This window comes from Carcharhinus amblyrhynchos, chromosome 17 (genome assembly GCF_965287045.1).
Source record: "Carcharhinus amblyrhynchos chromosome 17, sCarAmb.v2.hapA, whole genome shotgun sequence".
Taxonomy (NCBI): Eukaryota; Metazoa; Chordata; class Chondrichthyes; order Carcharhiniformes; family Carcharhinidae; genus Carcharhinus; species Carcharhinus amblyrhynchos.
Window position 1 is genome coordinate 6736514 of NC_137340.1, and position 26527 is coordinate 6763040.

Here is a 26527-nt window from a genome sequence, read left to right on the forward strand (position 1 = left end):
TGCTGTGTGGCTCCATTGCAGCTGGACTACTCTGAATACTGTGTATTGACCAACAATGATCCTGTATATGGTTAGTTATTGGTTGCTTTCTTCTCACTGCTGTTTCAATTGTACAATTGTTTGACAACTTGATACGGCTATAAAAAGTCAACAGAACAGGCACTGAAGGATTTTTTGCCGACTTCAAGGCTTTTGCGCAAACCAGTTGTTTCCCAGATATTGGCCTACTAATGAGCATTCCTTGTGAGATACAAAATAACTTAAAGAATAAAGAACAAAGAACAGCATAGGAACAGGCCCTTTGGCACACCAAATCTGTGCTGACATTGATGCCTGTTGAATATTTTCTTGCCTCTAAGTGGTACATATCCCTTTATTCCCTGCCTATTTATGTATTTACTATCTAGATACTTCTTGAGTGTTGTTGTAGAATCTGCTTCCACCGCCCTTTCCGGCAGCACATTCCAGGTATTTACCACCTTCTCTGTGAAAATCTTGCCACTTACATCTCTTAAATTTTCCCCCTCTCGCTCTCAACCTATGCCCCCGGGTAATTGATCCTTCGACCCTAGGAGAAAGACTTTGACTATCCACTCTATCCAAGCCTGTCATAATCTTGTAAACCTCTATCAGGTCACCCCTCATCCTGTGACGCTTCAATGAAAACAATACAAGTTTGTTCAACCTTCCTTCATAGTGCATATCCTCCAAACCAGGCAACATCCCGATAAATCTCTTCTGCACCCTTTCCAATGCATCAACATCTTTCCGGTAGTGTGACGACCAGAATTGTATACAGTACTCCAAATGTGGCCTAACCAAAGTCTTATACAGCTGCAACCTGATTTTCCAATTGCTCTACTCAGCACCCTGACCAATGAAGGCCAGCATGCCAAATGCCTTCTTGACCACCTTGTCCACCTGAGTTGCCACCTTCAAGGAACTGGATCTGCATGTCTAGAACCCCCTGTACATTAATATTTATAAGGGCGGTACCATTTACTGTATACTTCCCTTCTGCAATAAACCTTCCAAATTGCGTCACCTCACATTTGTCTGGCTTAAATTCCAGCTGCCATCTTTTGGCCCAGGTCTTCAGCTGATTTTATATCCTGCTGTATCCTCTGACAATCCTCCTCACTATCCGCTACTCCCCCAATTTTTGTATCATCTGCAAATTTACTAATCAGACTACCTATGTTATCCTCCAAATCATTTATATATACAGTACAAATAAGAGACCCCATGACTGATCCTTGTGGAACCCCACTTGCCACAGACCTCTAGTTAGAAAAGTACCCTTCCACTGATATTCTCTGCTTTCTGTGCCCAAGCCAGTTTTGTAGCCATTTTACCAGCTCACCTCTGATCCCATATGACTTCACCTTCTGTATCAGCCTGCCATGAGGAGCCTTATCAAAGCCTTTACTAAACTCCATGTATACAAAATCCACTGCCCTGCCCTGGTCAATTTTTCTTGTCACTTTCTCAAAGAACTCGATCAAGCTCGTGAGACACAACCTCCCCTTCACAAAACCATGCTGCCTATTGCTAATAAATCTGTTCTCTTCCAGATGTGAGTACACCCTGTCCCTAAAAATCTTCGCCAATAATTTCTCCACCATTTATGTAAGGTTCACAGGCCAGTAATTTCCCTGATTGCCTCCTATGCCCTTCCTAAACAGAGGAACAATGTTAGCCACTCTCCAATACTTTGGTATCTTGCCCGTAGTTAAAGAGGATACAAAGATTTTGGCCAAGGCCTCAGCAATTTAGTTCTACGCCGTTATGTATTCTGGGATAGACTCTATCTGGCCCTGGGGACTTGTCCACCTTAATGTTTTTCAAAACCTCCAATACTTCCTCCCTATTTATCAACATGTCCTAGAATGTCAATGTCTTCCTTTCTACATTCACCACCCACCATATCCTTCTCCTTTGTGAATACTGATGCAAAGCACTCGTTAAGGATCTCGCCCACCTCATCTGGCTCCACACACACATTCCGTCCACTGCCCTTGAGTGGACCTACCTTTTCCTTATCTATCCTCTTCCTCCTTGTATACACAAAAAGTCTCAGGTTTCTTATTCCTGCCTGTCACTGACATTTCATGGCCCCTTTTTGCCCTCCTACGTTTCTGTTCAAGTTCCTTCCTGATTTCTTTATATCCCTCAAGAGCCTTATCCGTTTTCAATTTCTGAAATTTATATATATGCTTCCTTTTTCGGTATACTCGTAACTTCTCTTATCATCCAAAGTTCCTGAATCTTGCCATTTTTATCCTTCATTTTCACAGGGACGTACTTGCCCTGAATTGTTAATGACTGCCTTTTAAAAAAACTCCTACTTATCGGATTTACCGTCAAACAGCTGTCCCCAGTTTAGATTCCCTAGCTTCTGCTTAATACTGTAACATAGTTAGCTTTCCCTTGGTTTAGTACTTTCACTCTGTGACTACTTCTATCCTTTCCTTCAAGTATCTTGAAACCTAAAGAATTGTGATTACTGTTACCAAAACGGTCCCCTTCTCAGACATCAATCCCTGCCCCAGAACCAGGTCTGAGATAACCCCTTCCTGAGTTGGATTATTGACATATTGACAAAAGAAGCACTCTTGGGCACACTGAACAAACTCTGTCCCATCCAAGCCCCTGGCAGTGAAGGAATTGCCGTTTGTGTTGGTGAAGTTAAAATCACCCATTAGAACAACCCTGTTGTTTTTACATCTTCCCATAATCTGCTCGCATATTAGTTCTTCCATTTCATGCTGGCTATTGGGAGGTCTGTAGTATAACCCCAATAGTGTGATCACACCGCTCTATTCCTGAGTTCTACCCATATGGCCTCACTGCATTATCCACCAAGGTTCCTCCCTCTGTATAGCTGTGACATTCTCTCTAATCAGCAAACAACACCCGTCTCTTTTGTCACCCCCTCTATCTCACTTGAAGCATCCAAATCCTGGAATGCTAACCTGCCAGTCCTGTCCTTCTTTCGTCCAAGTCTCCATAGTTGCCACAACACCATAGTTCCATGTAGTAATCCAAGCTTTAAGTTCATTTACCTAAACTGTCATGCTTCTTGCATTAAAGCAAACACAGCCTAGAATATCTGTCCTGTCACGTTTTGTGCACTCTCCCTGTGTTTTATTTCTCTTGGCCTTACAGGACTCATTGACTGAGTCTCCACAGACTCTGTACAGTAGCCCTTTTGATTTTTGTCTTCGGTTTCTCTGCCTTCCACTTTTCCCCTTGCTGCCTTTTGCTTCCGTCCCCATCTTGCTTCCCTCTAACTTCGTGCATTGGTTCCCATTCCCCTCACATTAGTTTAAATGCTCCCCAACAGCACAAGCAAACACTCCCCCATTTGTATTGGCCCCACCTGATTTGTACTGTCCCATCTCCCCAGAACTGATTCCAATATCCCAGGAATTTGAATCCCCCAGTCTTGCACCATCCCTCAAGCCACGTATTCATTTTAGCTATCCTGACATTCCTACTCTGACTAACATGTCATTGGTAACAATTCTGAGATTACTATCTTTGGGGTCCTACTTTTTACTTTAATTCTTAACTCCCTGAATTCAGGACCTCATCCTGTTTTTTTGCCAATATTGTTGGTGCCAATATGCACCACAACAGCTGGTTGTTCACCTTCTCCCTCCTGAATGCCCTGCAGCCACTCCGACATCCTTGACCCTTGCATCAGGAAAGCAACATACCATCCTGGGGTCTCATTTGCATCTGCAGAAAAGCCTGTCTACTCTCCCTACAGATGAATAAAAAGAGGGCATGCCGAGCAGAAGCAAGATGCTAGAAAGGCCAATAGAGTAAAAGGGTGAGGTGGATGAGGAAAGTCTCTCAATAGGAAACATTACTGTTACTAGAGAGGCGGTGCTCGACAGACTGGAGGGGCTGATTGTGGACAAATCGCCAGGACCAGATGGAATGCATCTGAGGGTTCTGAAAGAAATGGCGGAGGTGATAGTGGATGCCTTGGTGGTTATTTTCCAGACGTCGCTGGATTCCGGGGAAGTGCCGGAAGATTGGAAAACGGCTAATGTTACGCCGTTGTTTAAGAAGGGTGCCAGGCAAAAGGCAGGGAATTATAGGCCAGTTAGTTTAACGTCTGTTGTAGGTAAAATGTTAGAATCCGTCATCAAGGAGGAAATAGCGAGGCATCTTGAGGGGAATTGCTTGATAGAGCAGACGCAGCACGGTTTCGTTAAAGGGAAGTCGTGTCTGACAAATTTATTGGAATTCTGAGGATGTGTCTAGGGCGGTGGATAGAGGAGAGCCGGTGGATGTGGTCTTCCTTGATTTTCAGAAGGCGTTTGACAAGGTACCTCACGAGGTTATTGCAGAAGGTCAGGGGACATGGAGTTGGGGGTAGGGTGTTAGCGTGGATAGAGGATTGGTTGTCAAATAGGAGGCAGAGAGTGGGGGTCAACGGGTGCTATTGGGATTGGCGGATGGTGACTAGTGGAGTTCCCCAGGGGTCGGTGCTGGGGCCTCAGCTTTTTACCATTTATATAGATGATCTGGAGGAGGGAACCGAGTGTATGGTGTCGAAATTTGCTGATGACACCAAGATTGGTGGAATGGCAAATTGTGCGGATCTAGATAGGCTGGGCGAATGGGCCAGGAACTGGCAAATGGAATTTAATGTTGGCAAGTGCGAGGTGGTCCACTTTGGTAGGAAGAATGGTAGGAAGGATTATTACTTACGTGGCGAGAAACTGCAGCAGGTGATGGTGCAGAGGGACCTCGGGGTCCTTGTGCATGAGTCGCAAAAACCCAGCTTGCAGGTGCAGCAGGTGGTCAGGAAGGCGAACGGGATGCTGGCCTTTACCGAGGGGGAGAGAATATAAAAGCAGGGAGGTCTTGCTGCAACTGTACAGGGCACTGGTGAGGCTGCCGCTGGAGTACTGTGTGCAGTTTTGGTCACCGCACTTGCGCAAGGATATTTTGGCCTTGGAGGGAGTGCGGAGGAGGTTCACGAGGCTGATACCGGAGATGAGGGGGTTGGACTATGAAGAGAGACTAAATAGGCTGGGTCTGTACTCGGAGTTTAGAAGGATGAGGGGGAGTCTTATAGAGACGTATAAGATAATGAAGGGGATGGATAGGGTAGAGGTAGAGAGATTCTTCCTGCTCAGAAAGGACAGCAGGACTAGAGGGCACAGCCTCAAGATAAGGGTGGGGGGCAGTTTAGAACGGAGTTGAGGAGGAACTTCTTCACTCAAAGGGTGGTGAATCTCTGGAATTCTCTGTCTGTTGAAGTGGTGGAGGCTACCTTGCTAAATATATTTAAGTCATGGGTAGATAGGTTTTTGGTAGGCAAGGGAATTAAGGGTTATGGGGAGAAAGCGGGAAAGTGGAACTGAGCCAGTTCAGATCAGCCATGATCTTATTGAATGGCGGGGCAGCCTCGAAGGGCTAGATGGCCTACTCCTGCTCCTACTACTTATGTTCTAGTCGTTGGAGACCAATCATCTCAACCTCTAGACATTGTTGCTAGAGTTGCTTGGAGCAGTGTGCTGGGCTCAGTCATCTTCAGCTGTTTCATCAATGATCTTCCCTCCATCATAAGCTCAGAAATGAAGGTGTTCATTGCTGATTGCACGGTTCCTCAGAAACGGAAACAGTTTGTGCTTGCACACGGCAAGACCTGGACAACGTTCAGGCTTGGGTTGATAAGTAACAAATACCATTCAAGCAATGCCCATCTTCGAGAAAGAACCTAACCATCTCTCTTGACGTTAAGTATTATTATAATCACTGAATCCCTGCTGAGGTTCTAGTAGGAAATTATGGATGTAATCCCCTACTGAGAGACCTCCTTCATCCCTGACCACTTGGAACAATCTGTGTTGCACTGCATGTCCTCACTTCATTCTCCAAATCATGTTATATCCCTATATAATATCCAAAATTTGGGAGCCACTGGCTTGAGCCAATGCATTGAAATTGGCAAAAACACTTTCAATGTTTTCCCTGTGGACTTTTGTGCCATTATTAACTATATGAAGCTCCAAACACGTGTAGGTCCAAAATAACAGCCTTAAGAAATCAAGAAGCAATTAATCCGCAAGTATTTAATAGTCCTACTGCTGTGGTGGGATTCCCTTCTGCCGCTACATGTATTCAACTGTATTAGATGAAGAGAGGGCATTAGGTGGAGTATTTGCTCCCAAATGGCAACACTGTGTCAAATCAGCATTGCATGTTAATTGACTTTATGATCCGCCAGCTCAGCATACATCCCATGACTGTTCACTATGATCAATGATCTTCCCTCCATCATGAGCTCAGAAATGGAGGTTTCTGCTGCTGATTGCACAATTCCTCAGAAACTGAAATAGTTTGTGTTGCATACAGCAAGACCCGGACAGCATCCAGGGCTTGGGTTGATAAGTGGCAAATGTCATTCAAATCACACAAGTTCCAGGTAATGCCATTTTGGAGCTTGAATACTCCACCTAATGTCCTCTCTTTATCTAACACAGTTGAATACATTTCAGTGGCAGAAGGGAATCCCCACCACAGCAATGGGACTTTCACGTGCAATTGTTTCAAAAAGTATGCGTTCTGTTGACGTCTGCTGTTTTTTAGAGCTCTAAGGATACTTATACCACCCAAAAATCAGATGCAAACCTTCTTAAATTCTTGCTCATTGTTTCTGTATGCTTTTGTACACCATCAAAAATTAGGTTGATCTTTTAAAAGCTTACAGTTTTTGAACAGGATTTTCCATCCCTTCCTGCCAGTGAGATCTTGCAGCCTTGTCAAAGGCATTTCTTGCAGTGGGTTCCACGGCAGTGGGATGGCTGAACCACATTAAAAAAAGCCAAAGACCTCAGTGGGACCAAAAGATCCTGCCGGTGGCCAATGGCAAGCTGCCTCCGTTGCTGGAAGCTAGACTGCAGGAGGAGGTGGAAAATCCCAGCGTTTGTGTTCAAACTTTGTTTCAAATCCTTTATGGTGCATTTTATCGTGGGTATATAATATCTGATTAGTTTGAGTGAATATTATTATGCTTTTTATTTTACCTAAGTAAGACAAGTACTTAACTAAACATGCTTCCCAGAATAATAGAACATTGAGGCAGACATGAGACCCTGATGATAGCATAAAATAACTTTAACATGTGGAAAAAACGCACTCTCTTCAAACTAAAATGAATGGAACATTAAATATTCATTTTTAAACCAAAAATATAATCCAAACATTTGTTTTTATTAACATTTGTACAGAGATTGAGACCCAAAGTAAATACTGCCTCCAGGAAACTAACTCATACCAGCATTGTGGACATACCACATGAGGTAATGTAGCAAAGTTAGTTGTGGTACTACCAGGAGGGAAGTGCATGACTAGATATTTATGTTTCAGTATTATTCTCTGCTCATGTGAAGTATGCCATTGATTTTCCATGGAAGAAAATGTTATGCACTACTGAAAAAAAGATGTGATTACTAATAACGTGAAGAATTGTACATAAATATTCAAAATAACCTTTTGCAATCTTTTTTCATTTTTCAGGTCTGATGTGGTGGTCCTGTGCTTCTCAATTGCTAACCCCAATTCCCTTAACCATGTGAGATCAATGTGGTTTCCTGAAATCAAACATTTTTGCCCACGAACACCTGTTGTCTTAGTCGGCTGTCAGTTGGACTTGCGTTATGCTGATCTTGAGGCTGTAAATCGTGCACGACGCCCCTTAGCAAGGTACTATATGAAATACATGCTGTAAATAGCTTTATAAAAGACACATGCATCTCAGTATAAATGCACATGGTGTAATTCTAATCCCACGGAATGTTCTGGTACGAGTTGTACATGCAGGTGAATTTCTGAAGCGTAAGTTGCAGATTTGGAACTTAACTGTAATAGGTGGCACAGTTGACATAATAAATGCCCCTTGGCTTGTGCATGATGGTTGTAAGTTGGCAAAGAACAATAATGGCATTCAATACAGACACACAAGGGAAACCAGTTCTCCAATGTCTCACTGAAAACACTGATTCGTTAATTGCCAATAATTATTCTAGGCTCCCCAAATGATCAACTTCCAAAAAGATGGGTGCCCTGCTGAAAAGAAAGTTAGTAGAACACTTGAAGATTGTAGGAAATAAAACAACTTGTAACAAATGGCCAGGCCAAAAAAATGAGTTTAATAACAACAGACTTATTTTGAAAAACTCAGCCTGGGCAAAGAGGGAACAATGGTGTGCACAAGAAGGAAGGTGCCCCAACAATTGCATCTCTTAGAATGAGGAGCTATCTACCTGCCACCTTTTGATTCTGGTAAGTTTTTCATTTCATTTTTGATGGTTCTGCCGCTATCCCGTTTTGTTGCCATTACCAATACATTTTGTATAATATGAATGCTAATAATTTATGATGCTAATTAGTAAATGTCTGTTAATCATTTAACTAGTTATTGAGTGTTCTGTTGCTTTCATTTTCCATACAGTCCGCCAAGAACAAAACAAAACATAGGGTTTTTAACATTTCTGCATTTGAATCGTCCATGTCTTCACCTTTGAGCTGAGGAAACACCAATCCATTGATCTCTGCCCAACATTAGATTGCTGGTATAACTAAGAGAAACTTCAAAGCAGAGTATGGGCAACACAATCCTTGGAAGAGGCATCTTCCACAGGGCCATGACAGATGAAAGGAGTTTGTCCGTGACAAGCCACAGATGAAGTCCGTGTGTGTAATTTTACCTTCGCCTACACAAACCTCATTTGTCACAGGGGTGTTATGCTTTTGGAATAATTGTGCAACATGTCTTCAAGCAAGTAAATAACGAGAAAACAATGTGCTGAACTGGGAAAGACTATTGTAGTTCACCAAACCAGTCCCAGCTTATCGCATAATTTTTATTTTTAACTGTTTATCTCTTCAATTTGAGACATCTTATTGAAGTTGTACAAGACATTGGTAAGGCCACACTTGGAATACTGTGCACAGTTCTGGTCACCCTATTATAGAAAGGGTATTATTAAACTAGAAAGCGTGCAGAAGAGATTTACTAAGATGCTACCGGGACTTAACGAATTGAGTTATAAGGGGCTGGAAAGACTGAGACTTTTTTCTCTGAAGCGTAGGAGGCTGAGGGATGATCATATAGAGGTCTATAAAATAATGAGGGGGCATAGATCAGTCAATATCTTTTCCCGAAGAGCCTAAAACTACAGGGCATAGGTTTAAGGTGAGAGATACAAAAGGGTCTAGAGGAGCAATTTTTTCACACACAGGGTGGTGAGTGTCTGAAGCAAGTTGCCAGAGGTGGTGGTAGAGGCGGGTACAATTTTGCCTTTTAAAAAGTGTTTAGACAGTTACATGGGTAAGATGGGTATCGAGGAATATGGGTCAAATGCGGGCAATTGGGGACTAGCTTATGGATTTGAGAAAAAAAAGGGGCCCGAGATAAGTTGGGCCGAAGTTTCCATGCTGTAAAGCTCTGTGACTCTGTCTCTAATTACTTTCATCTTAAAACTTTACCAGCGCCCTCCACTTTATTAATGCTATCTCTTATATTTGCTATTTAGGCTGTTACACAAAGGCTAATGTAAGCCATGAGACCCTTCTAACTCATCCTCCTGTAGAAATCAAGTTCTCCACCATTATCAAGAGTGTTCAAATCCCCTTTAAAGATTGCATATTTTATTTCCATGACCCCACTGGACACCCAACCAATAACCACGTTTTGAATTGAAATATTTCCAGACCTCTGTGCTGGGCTTGCCCTTCACCTGTTAGTCCATAGGTCCCTTGTTCTGCATTTGGGTTTAGCTAAAGTCATACTTCATATATTAACTAGAATAGATAAATAAAATATTACACCTCTCTAGATTGCCCTCTGACTCTTAATGCTATAAAGTCCAAATTTTCCTAGACTATTTTTCTAACTCAGGGCGTAGTATTGTGGCAACACCAATAACTGAATAGCTTGCCTCCTGTTATTTGTTGTAATGTGTAATATCTTGAAGATATGCTACCGATATACAGTTGATTGCAGAAAAAAGACTGATTAACGTTTCATGTGTATATTCCTCAGCAAAATTGGACACTGGAAAACAAGCAAGCCTTTATCTTACTGAACAAAATGAAGAGACGAGCAAAGCACAATAGAGTAGAAATTAATGGGTTTAATGAGTTGAAAAGAGAGGTTATAATGAACTTAAAGAAAAAACTGTTGGATAATATGTAGTGGTTATCTCGGGCAGTAAAAATGGGATAAAAATACCAAGATTAAATGGGAATAGCAAAAGTAAAACAGGCATGGGAAAGTTATGCACAAAGAAAAATACTAAAATGGGAATGAATTAAATTAAAAGAGGGAGGAGAAATTGGCAAGAAGAGGGAAGCTGCTGAATGAAGAGAGGAGGGGGGGTGTATTCTTCCAAAGAACTGTAGTTCACCTGATTGGACTGATAAGGAGAAGTCAAAGTTGGACAAGGTTTTTAGCAGCAGATGTGCTGGCCAATGTTATGGAGATGGAAGTAGGCAGTCTTGGTGACGGAGAGGATGTAGGGTTGAAGGCTCAGTTCCATCAACCTTGGAAATGATCAGGGAGAGGGATGTAATCCATAGCTAGTGAATAGAACTTGTGGGGATGGAAGCGAAAGCTTCTTTCATCCTAACATAAAATAAATTCTGCTCACCCACTACTGGATAAGCAGCATGCCAAATAGGAATCAGTGGAGGAATTGAAGGAGGTTTCTGGATGATGTTGGTGAGAGGTCATATATGGTTGATAAATGTAAGTTATTTGTTAATTTCTTTTGCACTCTTGCTCCATCCCTTTTGTCCTTCCTAAACACTCCATTTCCCTGAACTCAGTTCTTTGTTCATTCCCCTTTATTCTCCCAATCAATGGCAGCAAAGCCTTCAGCCACATCTGTTTTACTCTGTGCAATTCCTTCCCTCGACATTTTCACCTCCCTATTTTTAAAAGATATCTCAAACTGTATTTATCAAGCTTTTCATCAGGGTCCCTAATTTCTTTCCTCCTGGTTTGATGTTCATTTTTCACATTTCCTGCAATAAAGTATCTTGGGACATTCTTATTTTAGTGTCAGATTTGCATTAGTATCTGATCTCTTGTGTCTGGGTCAGAATGTTGTTTTAGGAGGGAGCTGGAACAATGGAGGAGGTGATTTAACTGGACAGAGCTAGACAAGGCAGGATTGAATACTTGGTGGTTGGAAGGGAGAAGCTGGGTGTAGAGAAACCTGACATTCAGTAGTTTTAGCTGTGGCTCTCTAGTGCTGCTCTTGCCTATAAGTCAGAGAGGTTGTTAGGTTTAAATTCCACTCCAGAGATTGGAACACATGATCTTGAGTGCAGTACTGAAGGAGTCCAACGCTGGCATCTCCACATCAGGAGTGCTATATTGTCAGAGCTGCTGTCTTTTGCATGAAATGTTAGATTGAAAACAACGTTGCCCTCTTGAGTAAAGTCTAAGTACTGGAAAATTGGGTGCCCTTGAAGCTACATGTTTTCTGCCATTGAAGTGGAAATATGCTGGTCCTAAAATAGGCAGCACAGTGAGATTTAGAAGATCCCCTTTAATGTACATCTTTTTCTTTGACAATGAATCAAGCACACTTGAAGATCAATTTAAATCCTTCAATAATCAGACAGTGTAGATGTTTAACCACTTCTATTAATAGAATGGGATCGAGCAGTCCCTTGACCTTCTGGTGACTTGAGTGCTTCTGCCAACTGACCATAATAGAAGTTATTCTTAGTGTTACTTAGAATCTCTGAATAAAATATCTCTGCATCCTTCCAGAGATTACTAAGCCAATTATTGATTTTTAAATCCAATTGCTAAATCCTGACTGCCTCACAACCTGCCTGCTCTTAAGTAAACAACTGGCTTCCGCAAACCTGCAATTTATCTGTGTTACTCCATATGAATCTTGGGTCGCAAAACCAAAATAATTCCCTTAAAATCACAACTAACCAAAACCAATTTTTTATTTGAATTTCTTACATAAAAATATAAAGGAGCTAAAGCGTTGCTTTGGACACTATATGGAGATTACTATTTCGTGTTAAAACTTCCCTTACCGTCCCACAATTTTTGGTTTTGCTGAAATTTGGAGGGAGCCTTGAAATAGGTGTTTAGTGCTCCAGATGGAAATGGATATGAATGCTTAAATCAAGGATCTTTGAAGTACCAATTTTGATGCATTTTGATAAACACATGGCTTCCACACAGTACAAGCTCACCAATATGCACTGAATGGAACAGACCAAAGCAGTGTCCCTTAAAGGTATTGCTGCAGGTGGCTCAACTAAGGCCAAATTGTTTGTTCATGGTGGATTTTATAGGGATGCTGGAAAAGCGTGAGCGTATCCTTACGTTTTCTGTGTGGGTTGAACATATTTCTCAACTTGGCTGAGTTAGCTTTTATAATCACTGTGGAGAGTGATTAGGAGGAATTTCCTAATGTAATTACCTAACAATTAATTATTTTCTTGTTCAGAAGTATGATTCTTTGATAGCTTCCTTGAGAGAAACTACTGACTAGATTATATATTTTTGTACTAGTTTATCTCACTGCCTGATGTGAGGCCTACTCTGGTGAGACTGCGTTGGGAGGATTTTTGTGTTATACCTTCAAATAAATAGAATATATATTTGTGGCAGTCTAATTTCCACTGAGTTATTGTTTATCTACTTCTCAATTATTATGATATATGCTACTTAAAGGTACATGTTCCAACTTTGATTAGTAGGTCATTCAACAGTGGAAATCAGATTTACTGTTTTACCACTGTAATGTAGTGTTTTCTTTCATGGAACATACATGCATCCCATTCCTTTGGGAAGAAGGAATTTGTTCTTGAGGTTGTGATATTCACAACAGGAGTACTTTTAAAGATTTTTAATAATGCAGTGAATACAGTTTCATTTAATTTTATTGTGTATGATGGCCTTATTTTACTCATAGATTATGCTTTAGCCTCCAGTGTTGCAATACAATCTTTTCAGAAGCGATTCTAGAATAATTTGTCCCACATTTTTTAAATCTTATGATTCTCCTTCACCTTAATATTCATGTAGAAGCCATACAATACAGAAGATGTCTGTACTGACTCTCCAAAAGTGCATCTTACCCACCTGCCCTATCCTCATAAACCCATGTATTTATCATAGTTAATCCACCTAACCCAAACACCTTTGAACACTAAGGGGCAATTTAGCATAGCTGATCCACCTAACCTGTGCATCTTTGGACTGTGGGACGAAATCAGAACACCTGGAGGAAACCCATGCAGACACTGTGCAAACTCCACAGACAATTACTGAAGGCTGGAATTGAACCTGGCACTGTGAGGCAGCAGTGCTAACCACTGTCGACCATGTAGCATGTGCTGTAGATCATATACTTAATATACTTCATATTAGCATATATTTCCACAATTCTAGTTTGCACAATGTACTTTTTATTATCCAGTAGTATAGCGTTGTTTGTTATAATGTTGTATTATTCAACAAGAGAGAAGACATTCTGTTTCACCACTGAATAATGTACAATGCACAATAGGTAGTGTTGTACTTCAGAGAGCATAAATACTGTACTTTCCTATTCATACAGGGCTGTGAAACTAATCCGTGCAGGATAAACACCAACACTATTAGCGCTGAATGCTCTGTTTCTGTGTTGTCATTGTTATGGTAATTGGGTTTTACAGGCAGTATCATTTTTACATATGTTCTGAATTGGACTAAATGCTAACCATGATACCCTATTGCACTGATTCTGGATGACATTGAATCTAATTAGCTAAATTAGTAAATTGTCTGACTGAAAGAAATAACTTTTTCATCCAATTTAACTGCCAGCCAAAACCCAATTAGCTGCCCAATTTCATTCCTGGTACAAAAGTATTTTTAAATTAAAAAAAAATATTTTTTCCATTTTGCTCCCCTACAAGTAAAACAAAATTCTCAATCCTTGTGTCAGTCTTCTGCTGGCCTAATATGTATCCAGCACAAGACAAGACCAGATGAACCTTTTCTTAAGAGTGACAGAACAGTGTGGACACAGCACTGGGATTGTTGCTCTTCACATTGGAGAACAGATTTTCGCTGGCCCAGGCATAGTTCTGTCTGTATAGGTATTCTTTGCATCCAACCTATGGCATTTGTCATCAGTGGTAGATCGTGACACCATTATGGTGCAGTGAGTGATTATCAATGCAGAATTACTTCCAAACAAACCATATGCCAACTTTTACACATGCATCATAAAAAGCATTCTTTCTGGTTGCATCAAGAGTGGTATGGCTCCTGCTCGGCCCAAGACTGCAAGAAACTACAAAAGGTTGTGAATGTAGCCCAATCCATCACGCGAACCAGCCTCTCATCCATTGACTCTGTCTACACTCCCTGCTGTTTTGGCAAAGCAGCCAGCATAATTAAGGACCCCATGTACCTTGGACGTTCTGTCTTCTGTCGGGAGAAAGACACAGAAGTTTGAAGTCATGTACCAGCCGACTCAAGAACAGCTTCTTCCCTGCTGCCGTCAGACTTTTGAATGGAACGACCTTTCTCTACATCCTAGCAATGACTATAACTCTACATTCTGCACTCTTTCCTTCTTTGTGCTTTGGCTGTATAGTGCGCAAGAAACAATACTTTTCACTGTGCCAACACACGTCACAATAATAAATCAAATCATACGCTTTTAACTTGTCAATTACCTTGTAACTCTGCCACTTATGAACCTGCTTTTCAATAGATTTTGGATGCATTTAGCTTCTATTGATAAAGTAGGTATCCACTATTACCAGTAAGTGTGGGTCATTGTGAAGGAGAACAAATCTTGCAATTTACTTTTCAGAAACGTCTCAACTATTTGAATTACAATGAAGTGCACTGTGTCATGTTGGCAAATGTGCTCTACTTGAAGTAATTTATTTTTGTTGTGCTTATACCCTAGACCAATAAGACCCAATGATATTTTACCTCCCGAAAAGGGCAGAGAAGTAGCCAAAGAACTTGGGATTCCATACTATGAAACAAGCGTGTTTGATCAGTTTGGCATCAAGGATGTTTTTGATAATGCTGTGAGAGGTGCACTGATTTCCAGACGACATCTTCAGTTCTGGAAATCTCATTTAAAGAAGGTGCAGAAACCTTTACTCCAGGCACCATTCCTACCACCTAAGCCACCACCTCCTGTAATGAAAGTTCCAGATACTCCTGTGAGTGCTTTTAAACCTAGCCATCTGCTCGACAATCCACTGTGTACTGATGTTATGTTTGTACTCCAGAACCAAGTTAAAATCTATGCTCACAAGGTATACCTGGCTACCTCATCATCAAAATTTTATGACCTGTTTTTGTTGGATCTAACTGCTGAATCTCAGACACATGGAAAAACTGAAAAACCAATGAAATTAGGCCAGGAGCATTTGATGAGAACTTTGAGCCTCAACACAGATGACGACAATGGTGAGATCAGTGTCAGTTCAACACAGTGCACTCTGAGAACATCCAAGAGTGATGGCATTTTGAAAATGAATAAAAGTGAGGATGAATCTGCAGAAGTGAAGGGTACCCAGGTGGGAAGATCACTGTCTTCATGGAGCAAGGCCTTTAATCATATTCATGAAGAAAACTTGGAGAACCCTGTAACAAAGAGGATAGGTCTTATGACAGTGGTTAGGATGGACCATTCAATCCAGCCAGGGCCTTTTGAAGCTGTATTACGATTTCTCTACACAGGAGAGTTGGATGAAAATGAGAAAGATCTGATGAGAATTGCACAAATTGCAGAGATTTTGGAAGTTTTTGACTTGCGTATGATGGTTGAAAATATCCAAAATAAAGAAGCCTTTATGAATCAGGAGATCACAAAAGCATTTCATGTCAGGAAAGCAAACCGAATAAAGGAATGCTTAGCAAAGGGAACATTTTCTGGTAAGTATTTCCAATTCCTAATTTCACTGCACATTCTCTTGTAACAATTCATTTTCAATTCATAATCTATTCTTGCTAATTTAAAATTAGTTCATTCAGATCAGTACTTTTAATTACAAATGGCATTTTTGAACATAGCTACGTTCATATTTCATTCAAACGTACAAGATCCTTACAAGGATAGAGGCAGCAAGGTAGATGCAGGAAAGATGTTACTCCTGGCTAGGGGGTCCAGAACCAGAGGACACGGTCTCAAATAAGGGGCAAGCCATTTTGAACTGAGGAGGAACTTCTTTACCTAATGAGTGGGGCATCTTTGGAACTCTTCGCCCCAAACGGATGTGGAAGCTCAGTTGTCGCTTATGTTCAAGATTGAGAACGCATTAAAACTATCGTATCTACAGATGTGGGGAAAATACACAAGTGGTGTTGAGATAGGAGATCAGCCATTATCTCAAAGAGCTGAATGGCCTACACCCACTCCTTATGTTCTAACTATTAATTTAAAAAACTGTTAATAACAGTTAAACAACTAGGAAGAAACCACAGTTTAGTGTGGAAGAGACACTATAAAAATATAAGATTTTAGTATTTTTGTATTGTTTCTCCTTGACTAACAAACGAGCCAAGGGTTTTGAGGGGAGGCTGCAAAGTGGAGGTAAGGTCACAATCAGAGCAGCCATGAACTTACTGAGGCTCTAAGGGCCGAATGGTCTTTTCTGCTCCCATATCTTTTGATCTTGTATTACACAAGAAACAGCAAGACCTAAAATCTCCCATGTTTTCCATTTAGTTTTGCAAAAGAGTTCTGCAGTTAGACAGCTTAGTGCACAGTAGTTTTGAATTGACTCCAAAATGAAGTGGTGCAAGAGTTCCTCCTCCAGTATTGTTCTGTTTTGTTCTGGCGAAAAATCAGGCTTCAAGTTTAAGGGGAGAAATTCATTCACTTCATGGTGCAAGACCACAGATTAGTATTGATTCTCCAGGGACAGACAGCACCATGAATCACTACCTGTATGCTTTGCACTTCATTAATATTATTAAAGAATGCCATGTGGGTAGCAGAGCACGGTGCCATTGCCCCAACAAATCGAAAAAAGTTGCACAAAAATATTTTCTCCCCTGCAGGTCCATTGTGGAGAAAACTGCTATAACTATAGAGTAAATGCTTCCAGAGATTCATAACAATTGGCTAGCTATTTTTCCTCTTGGGCACAGAACAACCTCTTCCTTTTGATAAGAGGGTGTGAACAATGTGTGATTGTATTTGGATCCGACAAAACATTAGAAGAAACTGAACAAACAAGATCAAACCATGCATGTACTGTTGACTTTTCATTATCAGTTTTTGGGGAACATTTATGTGTATGTAAAGTGCTATTTCTTGCATATTAAGCGTAGCATTAGATAACAGTCATGATAAGGGATGGAATATTGAGAGGGTAATTTGTTTAAATAATTTTATTCTTGGTGCCACCTTGTCTGAAAACTAACAATCTCAAGTATTTATAGCATGTACCAGATGCAGAATTCAATTATCTCCTGTCATTACCTCTTAGAAGAAAGCAATTAGTATGCGGTTACAGTGCTGTTTTACAATTAGATTTTTACAGTTACAATATTAGCAACATGTTTTTTCTTTCCAATGGCAGATGTAACACTAAAATTAGAAGATGGGAGTATTAATGGCCACAAGTCATTGTTGATTTCTAGCTGTGAGTGGATGGCAGCAATGTTTGGAGGGTCTTTTCTGGAGAGCTCAAACAAAGAGGTTGGTGCAACAAGCTTTATATTCATAGAGAAAAGGTACTAATTGTGTATTATATTGTAATTTTAGGAAAAGATTGAAATGTAATGTCTGTGCATTGTTTCATGGCTCCCTTGGCTAATACAGTGAGCACCTGAGCATTGTAGATCAGGGAAGATTTTAGCCTGCGGTAGGTTAGCGTATCTCTGGAATAATGGTGAGAATGCCAAAAGTTAGTTTTTTTGCCTCTGTGATGGGGAGCTCCAAAAATCCCTAACCTGATTGTGGACATCAAGTGAAGAAGGAACCTGCTTGGCTATGGTGCTGTTGCAGTTAAGCATCTTCCCAGTTGGATTTTTCCTTTTCAGTGGTATCGAGATGGTAAAACCAATGAAATATGCCACTATGGTCTTATGCTGCAGTAGTGTCCCCAAAAACTTGTACTAGAATTCTCATTAAAACCTGGTAGTCTGGTATACCATTCTGTCAGATTCCATGCAGCACAATCCCTCCTCAATTAAATCACACCCTCAGCCTCCCTGTTCCAAGAAAAATAGTACCTGCCTTCCAATCTTTCCTCGTAGTTAAAGTATTCCAGCTCCAACAGTGTCCTCTTAAATTTCCAGTGCATTCCTATCCAGTGTAGTGAGAACTAGATGCAATATTCAAGCTGTGGACTAACTAGTGTTGTATACAGTTCTAGCATAACCTCTACTGCTCTTAAATTCTATAACACTACTAATAAAGGGAAACATGCCATTTGCTATCTTAACCAGCTTCTTGACCTGTCATGTTAACTTTAAGGAGCTGTGATTATACACTTGTAGGTCCCTCTGTTCTTCCACATAACTAATTATCCTCCCACTTATTGTGTATTCACCTGGGTTGTTGCACCTTGCTAAGTACATTATCACCTCACTGTGAGTGGACTGAGACCACATACTGCAAATATATATCCTCGTAGCTATTTCTAAAATTTTAAGAACTGGACAAAAACTTTGTAAAATGGCTGAATCTGTGTCAGTCTGTGACCCCTGAACAAAAGAAGCAAACTGGCAACATCAGAGAAACTAGCATCTTTTATCTTTGAAGAGATACAAATGACCCCCACTGTGAGCCATCCAGATTAAATTCAGATGTTCATAACCCGGGCTGGCCAACTAGTCTATTCATCTGCCAGGACAAAGGAATCTTTCACCTTTCTTGACTTCATCTAAATCATTGATATAAACAACAGAGTAAAGGACTGAGCCCTGTTGCAAAACCATGTGTCAACGGGTGGCACAGTGGTTAGCACTGCTGCCTTACAGCACCAGCGACCTGGGTTCAATTCCCAGCTTGGGTCATTGTCTATGTGGAGTTTTTGCATGTTCTCCCTGTGTCTGGGTGGGTTTGCTCTGGTTTCCTCCCACTGCCCAAAGTATGGGATAGGTGGATTGGCCATGCATTGCTCCTTAGTGTCAGGGGGACTAGCTAGGATAAATGCATGAGATAATGGGGATCGGACTGTTACCCTTTGTTTCCTGCCACTAGATAATTTTGAATCTAATTTGCCATCCTCCCTTTAATCCCTAGGCCTTTACTTTTTGACCAGCCTTTCATGTGAGATCTTGTCAAAAGCTTTGCTAAAATCCATGCGGAGCACATCCACTGTGCTACCTACATCGGTCCCACTTGTCACTTCAACAATTTCAGTCAAATTTCAATTACAGTACATATTTGAGTAATCATCAATGTTGTGTAAAGGTTAACACCTCCTTCCAGACGTTTGGCCAGAAATTATTCATTTTTCATATTTCTTGTATGTAAACCCACACCCAATCTTGATCCAAAAAATCCAACTGTGTATGTACTTAACCACCTGTTGTTGATGCAGTTATTCCTGGCCTGTTGCAAGCCTGCTTATTAGAATCATAGAATAACGCACCATTGAAGGTGGCTGTTCAGCTCCTCATGTCTGTGCACTTGGTGCCAAAACTGCCACATTATTGGTGTACGATGCATTCCCTCTGATTCCACCCTGTAACACGGCAACGTAGTGTCAAAGAGGAATGGTAAATACACAGCCCAGTTCAAACTTAGTCACTGAGACTTCAGAGCAGAGAAATAATTGTGCAGCAGCTGGAGAATTCAAGGTGCTGGAAGAGATTGGAGGAAGCTCTCTACACAGCGTAGGCAGAGGTCTGAGAATAAATAGACAAACCGAGGAGAACCTAGCAGTTGCCGCAGTTGGAAAATAAAGTTGCAAAGTTTATCAGTGAAAAGCGTCAGAATGGACTCAATTTCTCAAGGATCTATCTGAAACTTCACCTTAAAACAGGAAAGAAAATTAGGCATTGCAGATTCCAAAGCTAGCCCTGCTTGGTTTACCAGCTTTATGAAAAGAAACAGTTTTGTACTCTGACAGAAGACCAACGTTTCACAGCATCTCCCAGCAGAACACTATGACGAGTTGCTTGCATTTCAGCGGTTTAGGATTAGGCATCAACAAAAAAATGGATGCAGATAGACCTGTATTGGGAATGTTGATGAGATTCTCATGAAGTTTGACAGGCCTACTAGTCAAGTAATGAGCAATGTTAAAAAGCAAAAAGAGTAGATTCACAGCTGTGCTTTTATGTATGTCTGCCAGGACAAAGCTTAAGCCAATGGTGATGTACAAGATGGTATGCTCCCAAAACAGCAATTTCTCAAAGTAGTTCTCATTCCATCCTCATGGGGGAAGAGGGTTGAAAATATGGGGAAGTTTGGAGTTTCCAGGTAGATATATTACATAAAGAATAAAATATCATCTGAGATATGTTCAGATCAGACTTTGTCAATGTTGTTGCTGATAGATTACAAAGGAGTGATTTTGCAGTGATTCTCAGTGGTTTAACTGTTCAACTATTGGATGACTCCCTAAGCAAGCTCCTTGAGGATAGCATGGGAAAAATGTGGATGACTGGCTGATTGGAGGAGAGAAGACATTCACTAAAGGAATTCACAGGTTCCAACGTTAGCAGTCATATGCGAATGGGTCATTGAGGCATGGGATAAAATCAGGTCAGAGATTGTTATCAAATTATTCAAAAAAAAAAGGGGTATCCCATGCACTAGATAGCACAGAAGATGATGATTTTGGAATGATGTAGTGATGATATGATTTTGTTTTTATTCAGTAATAAAATATGGATGTCACTGGATAGGCCAGCATTTATTACTCAGTTGCCCTTTGGAAGGTGGTGGTGAGCTACTGCCTTGAACCACTGCAATCTATGTGGTACATCCACAGTGATGTTAGGGAGGGAGTCCCAGGATTTTGACCCAGCGATATAGTTCCAAGTCAGGATGGTGTTAGCATATCTCCACACCCAAATTGTTCCTTGCCCTTTGAGGAATAGTAGGGAAGTAGTGGAAGGATTTCTGAGCTAATTATCAGCCTGTTGAACTGCGTTGAATGCTCCTTCTATGGCTAACAAGTCCTGCTGGACTTGAACCCTGAACTTCTGGTCATGGTAGGGCTGTTACCACTGTGCCACAAGCCTCCCCTTAGTCAGAATGGTGTGTAGTTTGGAGGGGTGCTTGCACTTGGTGTTGTTCCAATGCATTTGCTGACCTTGTCCTCAAAGATGATGTTGACGAACCACGTGATGATACCATTCAAGAAACAGGTTGTTATTTGGTCTGAAGATGAGAAGGAAGGTGATTTTAATACACATTCAGTGAAAGCTCTGCAGCTAAGTAATATTATCTGTACTGAAAAAACTGAAATATAAATTTCTATATCTGGATTTTGTTTTTGATGAATTTGATAAATTTGATTAATTTAGTTTACAAAAATGAATGCTGATCTCCCTGAAGGTTATTATTCATAAACATTTTAATATAGCTTGCTGTCCTTTTCCATCACATTTGAGGGTGGAGTTGGCAGGAACAGTCTCTGATCTGGCAACTCTGTAATAGTGAGAGGATGGAAGAGGCTGGATACCAATTCTCCAAAATGTTAGTCGTGTAAAAGTCTACCCCTACTTTGTGACTCAACATTTAATCTTACAAACTTGATCTTGCATACTCACTCACCACCTGCTTGCCGAGTATATATGGTAATAAAACATCTGGAATATAACCTTTAGCTTGGTAGTTTCATGGTCACTATTACTATCAATTGTCATAAAAATCCATCTGGTTCATTAATGCCCTTTAGGGAAGAAAATCTGTTGTTACCTAGTCTGGCCTATGTGTGATTCCAGTCTAAAAGTGACTTGGTTGACTCTTAACTGCCTTCAGGGATGGTTGAGCAAGCCACTCAGTTGTAGCAATTGGGGATGGGCAACAGATGCTGATCTTGCCAGTGATACTCACGTCCCATAAAATAACAAAATAAAAGTCAGTCATGGATTTGGTCAGTAGGTGTTTTTCTAACTGGAAGGATGTTTCTAATGGAGTTCTGCAGGGCTCAGTACGAAATTCCTTGCTTTTAAAACTATGCATCAAGGATTTAGAGTTAAATGTAGGGGCAATGGTTAAGAAATTTGCAGATGATATAAACATTGGCCATATTTCAGATAGTGAAGAAAACAACTGTAGACTAGGAAGATTTTACTGGTCAGGTGGGCAAAAAAGTGGCAAATGGAATTCAGTCTGAAGAAATGTGTTTTAATACATTTGAGGAAGTACAAGGTAAAGTTGCCGTAGCACCAAGTGACCATAGGCCGCTCTCCCTTTTCAGGGGAAGAGCTGACTGGTGGTGATTCAATTTGGAGATCACCGCATCTTAGGCAAGGGACAAGGTTGAGAAGGCGAGGCCTTCATGAATACCTTAATGGTACAAGAATTGAACTTGCGCTGTTGGCATTGCGCTGCATGTGAACCAGCCATCCAGCCAATTGAGCAAAACCAACTCCTATGGGGAGGACAAACAAGGCAAGGAAATGCACAATAAATGATATGGAGAAACAAAGTGACCTTGGAGTGCATGTTCACGGATCCCTGAAGGTCATAAGATAGGCAGATAAGATTATCAAGAAGGCATATGGGGTACTTGCCTTTATTGGTTAAGGTACAGAGCATAAGAGCAGGGAGGTTATGCTAGAATTGCATAGAATACTGGTTAGCTTACAACTAGAGGACACTACAATTCTAGTCACCATATTACAGGAAGGTCACATGAGAGGGGATGCAAAGGAGATTTACGAAACTATTACCTGCAATGGAGAATTTCAGTTATAAAGAAAGGTTAGATGAGCTGAAGTTGTTTTCTGTGGAAGAGAAGAGACTGAGGGAAGATTTAATTGAAATATATAATATTGAGGGACCTACGTAGAGTGGATTGAAGGGCTTATTTCCCTATATAACCGGAGCATAGATTTAAAGTGTATTAAAGAAGGATTAGAGGGAAGTTGATTAATTTTTTCACTTAGAGGGTGGATGGGGTCTGAAACTCTTCCTGAAAAGAGGCAGAAACCCTCTTTACATTAAAAAAAAAATTGCTTGGATATGTTGCCGAGGTTTCATAACTTATAGGGCTATGGATCAAGTGCTGTAAAATGGTATTGGGTTGCAGAACTCACTTTTGACCAAGACAGGCAAATAGCCATCTTCTGGACAGTTTTTTTCTATGTTCCTAAAGCAGTTAGTCAAAAAGTGGTAGCTGCTGTAGTCGCAGCCAACAACTTTCGGATTCTCTCTAGTTTTTACCGCGGAACATTCCTGTACTATCACTCTGTGTGATAGTGTGTGTCATGAGGAACTCGCTGCAAAGTGTTGCTGATATCTCCATCATCACCACTGCATACAGGAAACTGTCCCTGCTTCCTGTATACCAGCTCTACGCTCCCGAATGACGAACAGCAGTCCCTAACTTACATTTTTTTCTTTGCAAACAGTAGGAATTACTACTTATTGTATCAAATGAAACCAATATGGTGAATGTAATAATTGTTATGACCATCCAAATTTATATTAATATGATTATAATTCACTATTAGACACAGAATTACTTGCATGCAATTTTATCTTAATACTTTTCATTCACCATGAATATATTGTATTGCGTGTACTTTGCCTTTACTTATAGGTTTACTTCCCCACCACAAGCAAGGCTTGTATGCAAGCAGTTCTGGAGTATCTGTACACCAGCCAATTCTCATTCAATTCAAAACTTGACCCAATTGAGCTGATTGTCCTGGCAAACAGGCTGTGCCTTCCACGTTTTGTGGCTCTGACAGGTCAGTGCTAAAGAAGGAATGTGAGGCCATGTAACGCATCAGGCAAGAAATAATCCTGGCTAGAAAGACAAATATTTTACTATAGCCTTCCAGATGGAAATAAAGCATTCCCCGTGTTTAGTAAAATATTGCAAACAAAATCTCAAATTTGAAGTAATTGTATTTCTTTCTTTGATACCATTTGTCAATGCACAACAACAGGAGTCTAGCATCAGCTTGTTCTATCTGAAAAATATGAGAGGAGTGGTTCTCTGGTGAATAGAATGCCTTGGGTGGAATTTAATCTTGGCAATGGAGAAACAACAGGAGTCCTGCATCACTCCCAGAGGGCACTTAAATGATCAATTAAGGGAATTCTCATGAATTAGGGGCAGCACCTTCAGGGAGGCAACACGTGAACCTGGGGGGTTAAATTCTTGTTACTTCCTTTCCAGTTGTTTTTTGATAGCCTGGAATACCCCATTCCCACTTGCAGCAGTGTAATCTCTAAAGCAGCCAACTCTAAGTGCGCATGTTATTTGCATCAGTGACTCTCTGTACTAGTGAAATCCACATTATCAACACTGTCTGAATACTGAGTTTTCTTCTGAATTCTTTATTGGGTTTATCGGTGTCTGTCTTATGTGTGAGCCCATTTTGGACTCTACGAACATCGTCTCCTCATTGAACCCCTTCGTAACTTCCAGGTCATCTTGCATTCTCTGTCCGAGAGAAAAGAGCCTTGTCTGGTTCAGCCTTTCAAGGTAACATCCATGTAAATATTGTTTTCAAAATTTATGCACTTTTTACAATGCCTCTATCCTTTTTATAATGTGGAGACTAGGCTGTATACAGTACTTTAAGTATGATCTAGCCAAGATCCCACAAAAATATAACATAACCTCTCTGCTTTTGAATTCTACTCTAGAAATGAACCCCAATGCTTTGTTTGCATCTTTTATGATTTTGTTAATCTGTTTTGTTATTTTTATTGATTTCTGAATTTTTAATCCTACATTCCTTTGCAACTCCATTCAGACTCTCGTATCCAATGCAACATGTGGTTTTCTTATTCCTCCCATCAATTTCTTCATGAACTTTTTACTAATGCTTTTGTGATTTATGGGTACTTGGAACACAATTTATCCATGATAGATGGAAGCAGATTTTGCTCCCATGTTGAATTTATATGATATAATGTCCACCTCCTTTCTCTGAGTCATTAGTGGGAGTAATTTTGATGTTGAATTTTGAAGTCAATGAAAATAATCCAGTAGCGCCCATTTTACACAATCACCCAAAGCAAAAATTACCCCAGCAAATGTTAATTCCAATGTATAGTATAGTATTTCATTTTAGAAAATTACAAGATCAGAACCTTTTCACTAAGCATGACTTGAATCTTTGTGATTTGGAAAGCTGAATGTTGTGTGGGTAGAGCAAATAAGGCCAGCTTCCAGTAAGTCTTACTTCCACATTGTTAGTCCTAAAAATTTGGGAACATTTCTGAACTAAATAACTTCTCTAATATCATGTGCCAGATTAGAGCATTCCAGATTATTTTAATGAAAATAGTTCAGGTATTTTATATCTAATCACAATTGATAAGTACTTTTGATTTGTTTTCCATTTTCTTTTTATGTAATTGTATGTATTGCTCACTTACAGAACAATATGCTGTGCAGGAGTTGTTGAAAGCGGTAAAAGAAGGTGATGATATTGATGGGGAAGTGTTGACGTATCTGGAACTTGCCCAAGTAGGTCATTTCCTTAATGTTGATATACATTAATAAACTTCAGACAGATAGCTAGCATAAGTGCCTCATAAATTAGTATGAACACAAGAACTAGGAGCAGGACGAGGCAATACATCCCTTTGAGTCTGCTCTGCCATTCAACACGATCATAACTGATCTCATCTTGGCCTCAACTCCCTTGCCCGTTCTCCATAACCCTTCAACCCATTACCAATTAAAAATCTGTCTATCTCCTCCAATTTACTCACTGTCCCAGCATCCACCACATTCTGGGATGGTGAATTCCAGAGATTCTCGGCCCTTTGGGAGAAGTAGCTTCTCCTGATCTCTGTTTTAAATCTGCTACCCCTTATCCTAAAACTATGACCTCTCATTCTAGATTGCTCCCACGAGAGGTAGCATCCATTCTATGTCTACTTTGTGAATATCTTTTATCATCCTATATTCCTCCATTAGATCGCCTCTCATTCTTCTAAACTTTAGAGAGTATTGGCCTAATCTGCTCAATCTCTCAAGACAAACCCTTCATCTCTGGAATTAATTGAGTGAATCTCTTCTGAACTGCCTCTAAAGCCATTACATCCTCCTTCAAATAAGGGGACCAAAATTGTATACAGTACGCCAGGTGCAATATCACCAATGCCTAGTATAGTTGCAACACTTAGTTTTATACTCTATTCCTTTAGCTGTAAATGCAAAATTTCATCTGCTTTCCCTATTACTTGCTGTACCTGCATACCAGTTTTCCACAACTCATGCAAGAGGACACCCAGATCCCTCTGCACCAAAGCACCCCAAAGTTTCTCTCCGTTTAGATAATAAGTCACCTTTGCATTTTTCCAACCAAAATGGATAACCTCACACTTATCCACATTAA

General features: G+C 40.5%; 1 protein-coding gene across 5 annotated transcripts in view; it reads left to right on the top strand.

The window, feature by feature from the left end:
• Positions 1–26527, top strand: part of rhobtb1 (Rho related BTB domain containing 1) — a 101335-nt gene that overhangs the window by 63137 nt on the left and 11671 nt on the right. For 4 of the 5 annotated variants that reach the window (XR_013888842.1, XM_080205426.1, XM_080205424.1 and 1 more), the window contains exons 4-8: positions 7546–7731; positions 14976–15958; positions 17611–17729; positions 23764–23914; positions 25562–25650. Coding sequence is in view for 4 of the 5 variants with exons in the window: in XM_080205426.1 (XP_080061552.1) it covers positions 7546–7731; positions 14976–15958; positions 17611–17729; positions 23764–23914; positions 25562–25650 (1528 nt within the window). In the remaining variant the exon portion in view is untranslated. Of the gene's footprint in view, positions 1–7268; positions 7329–7545; positions 7732–14975; positions 15959–17610; positions 17730–23763; positions 23915–25561; positions 25651–26527 lie in introns of those variants that run through there. The other variant, XM_080205427.1, reaches the window with a different exon arrangement.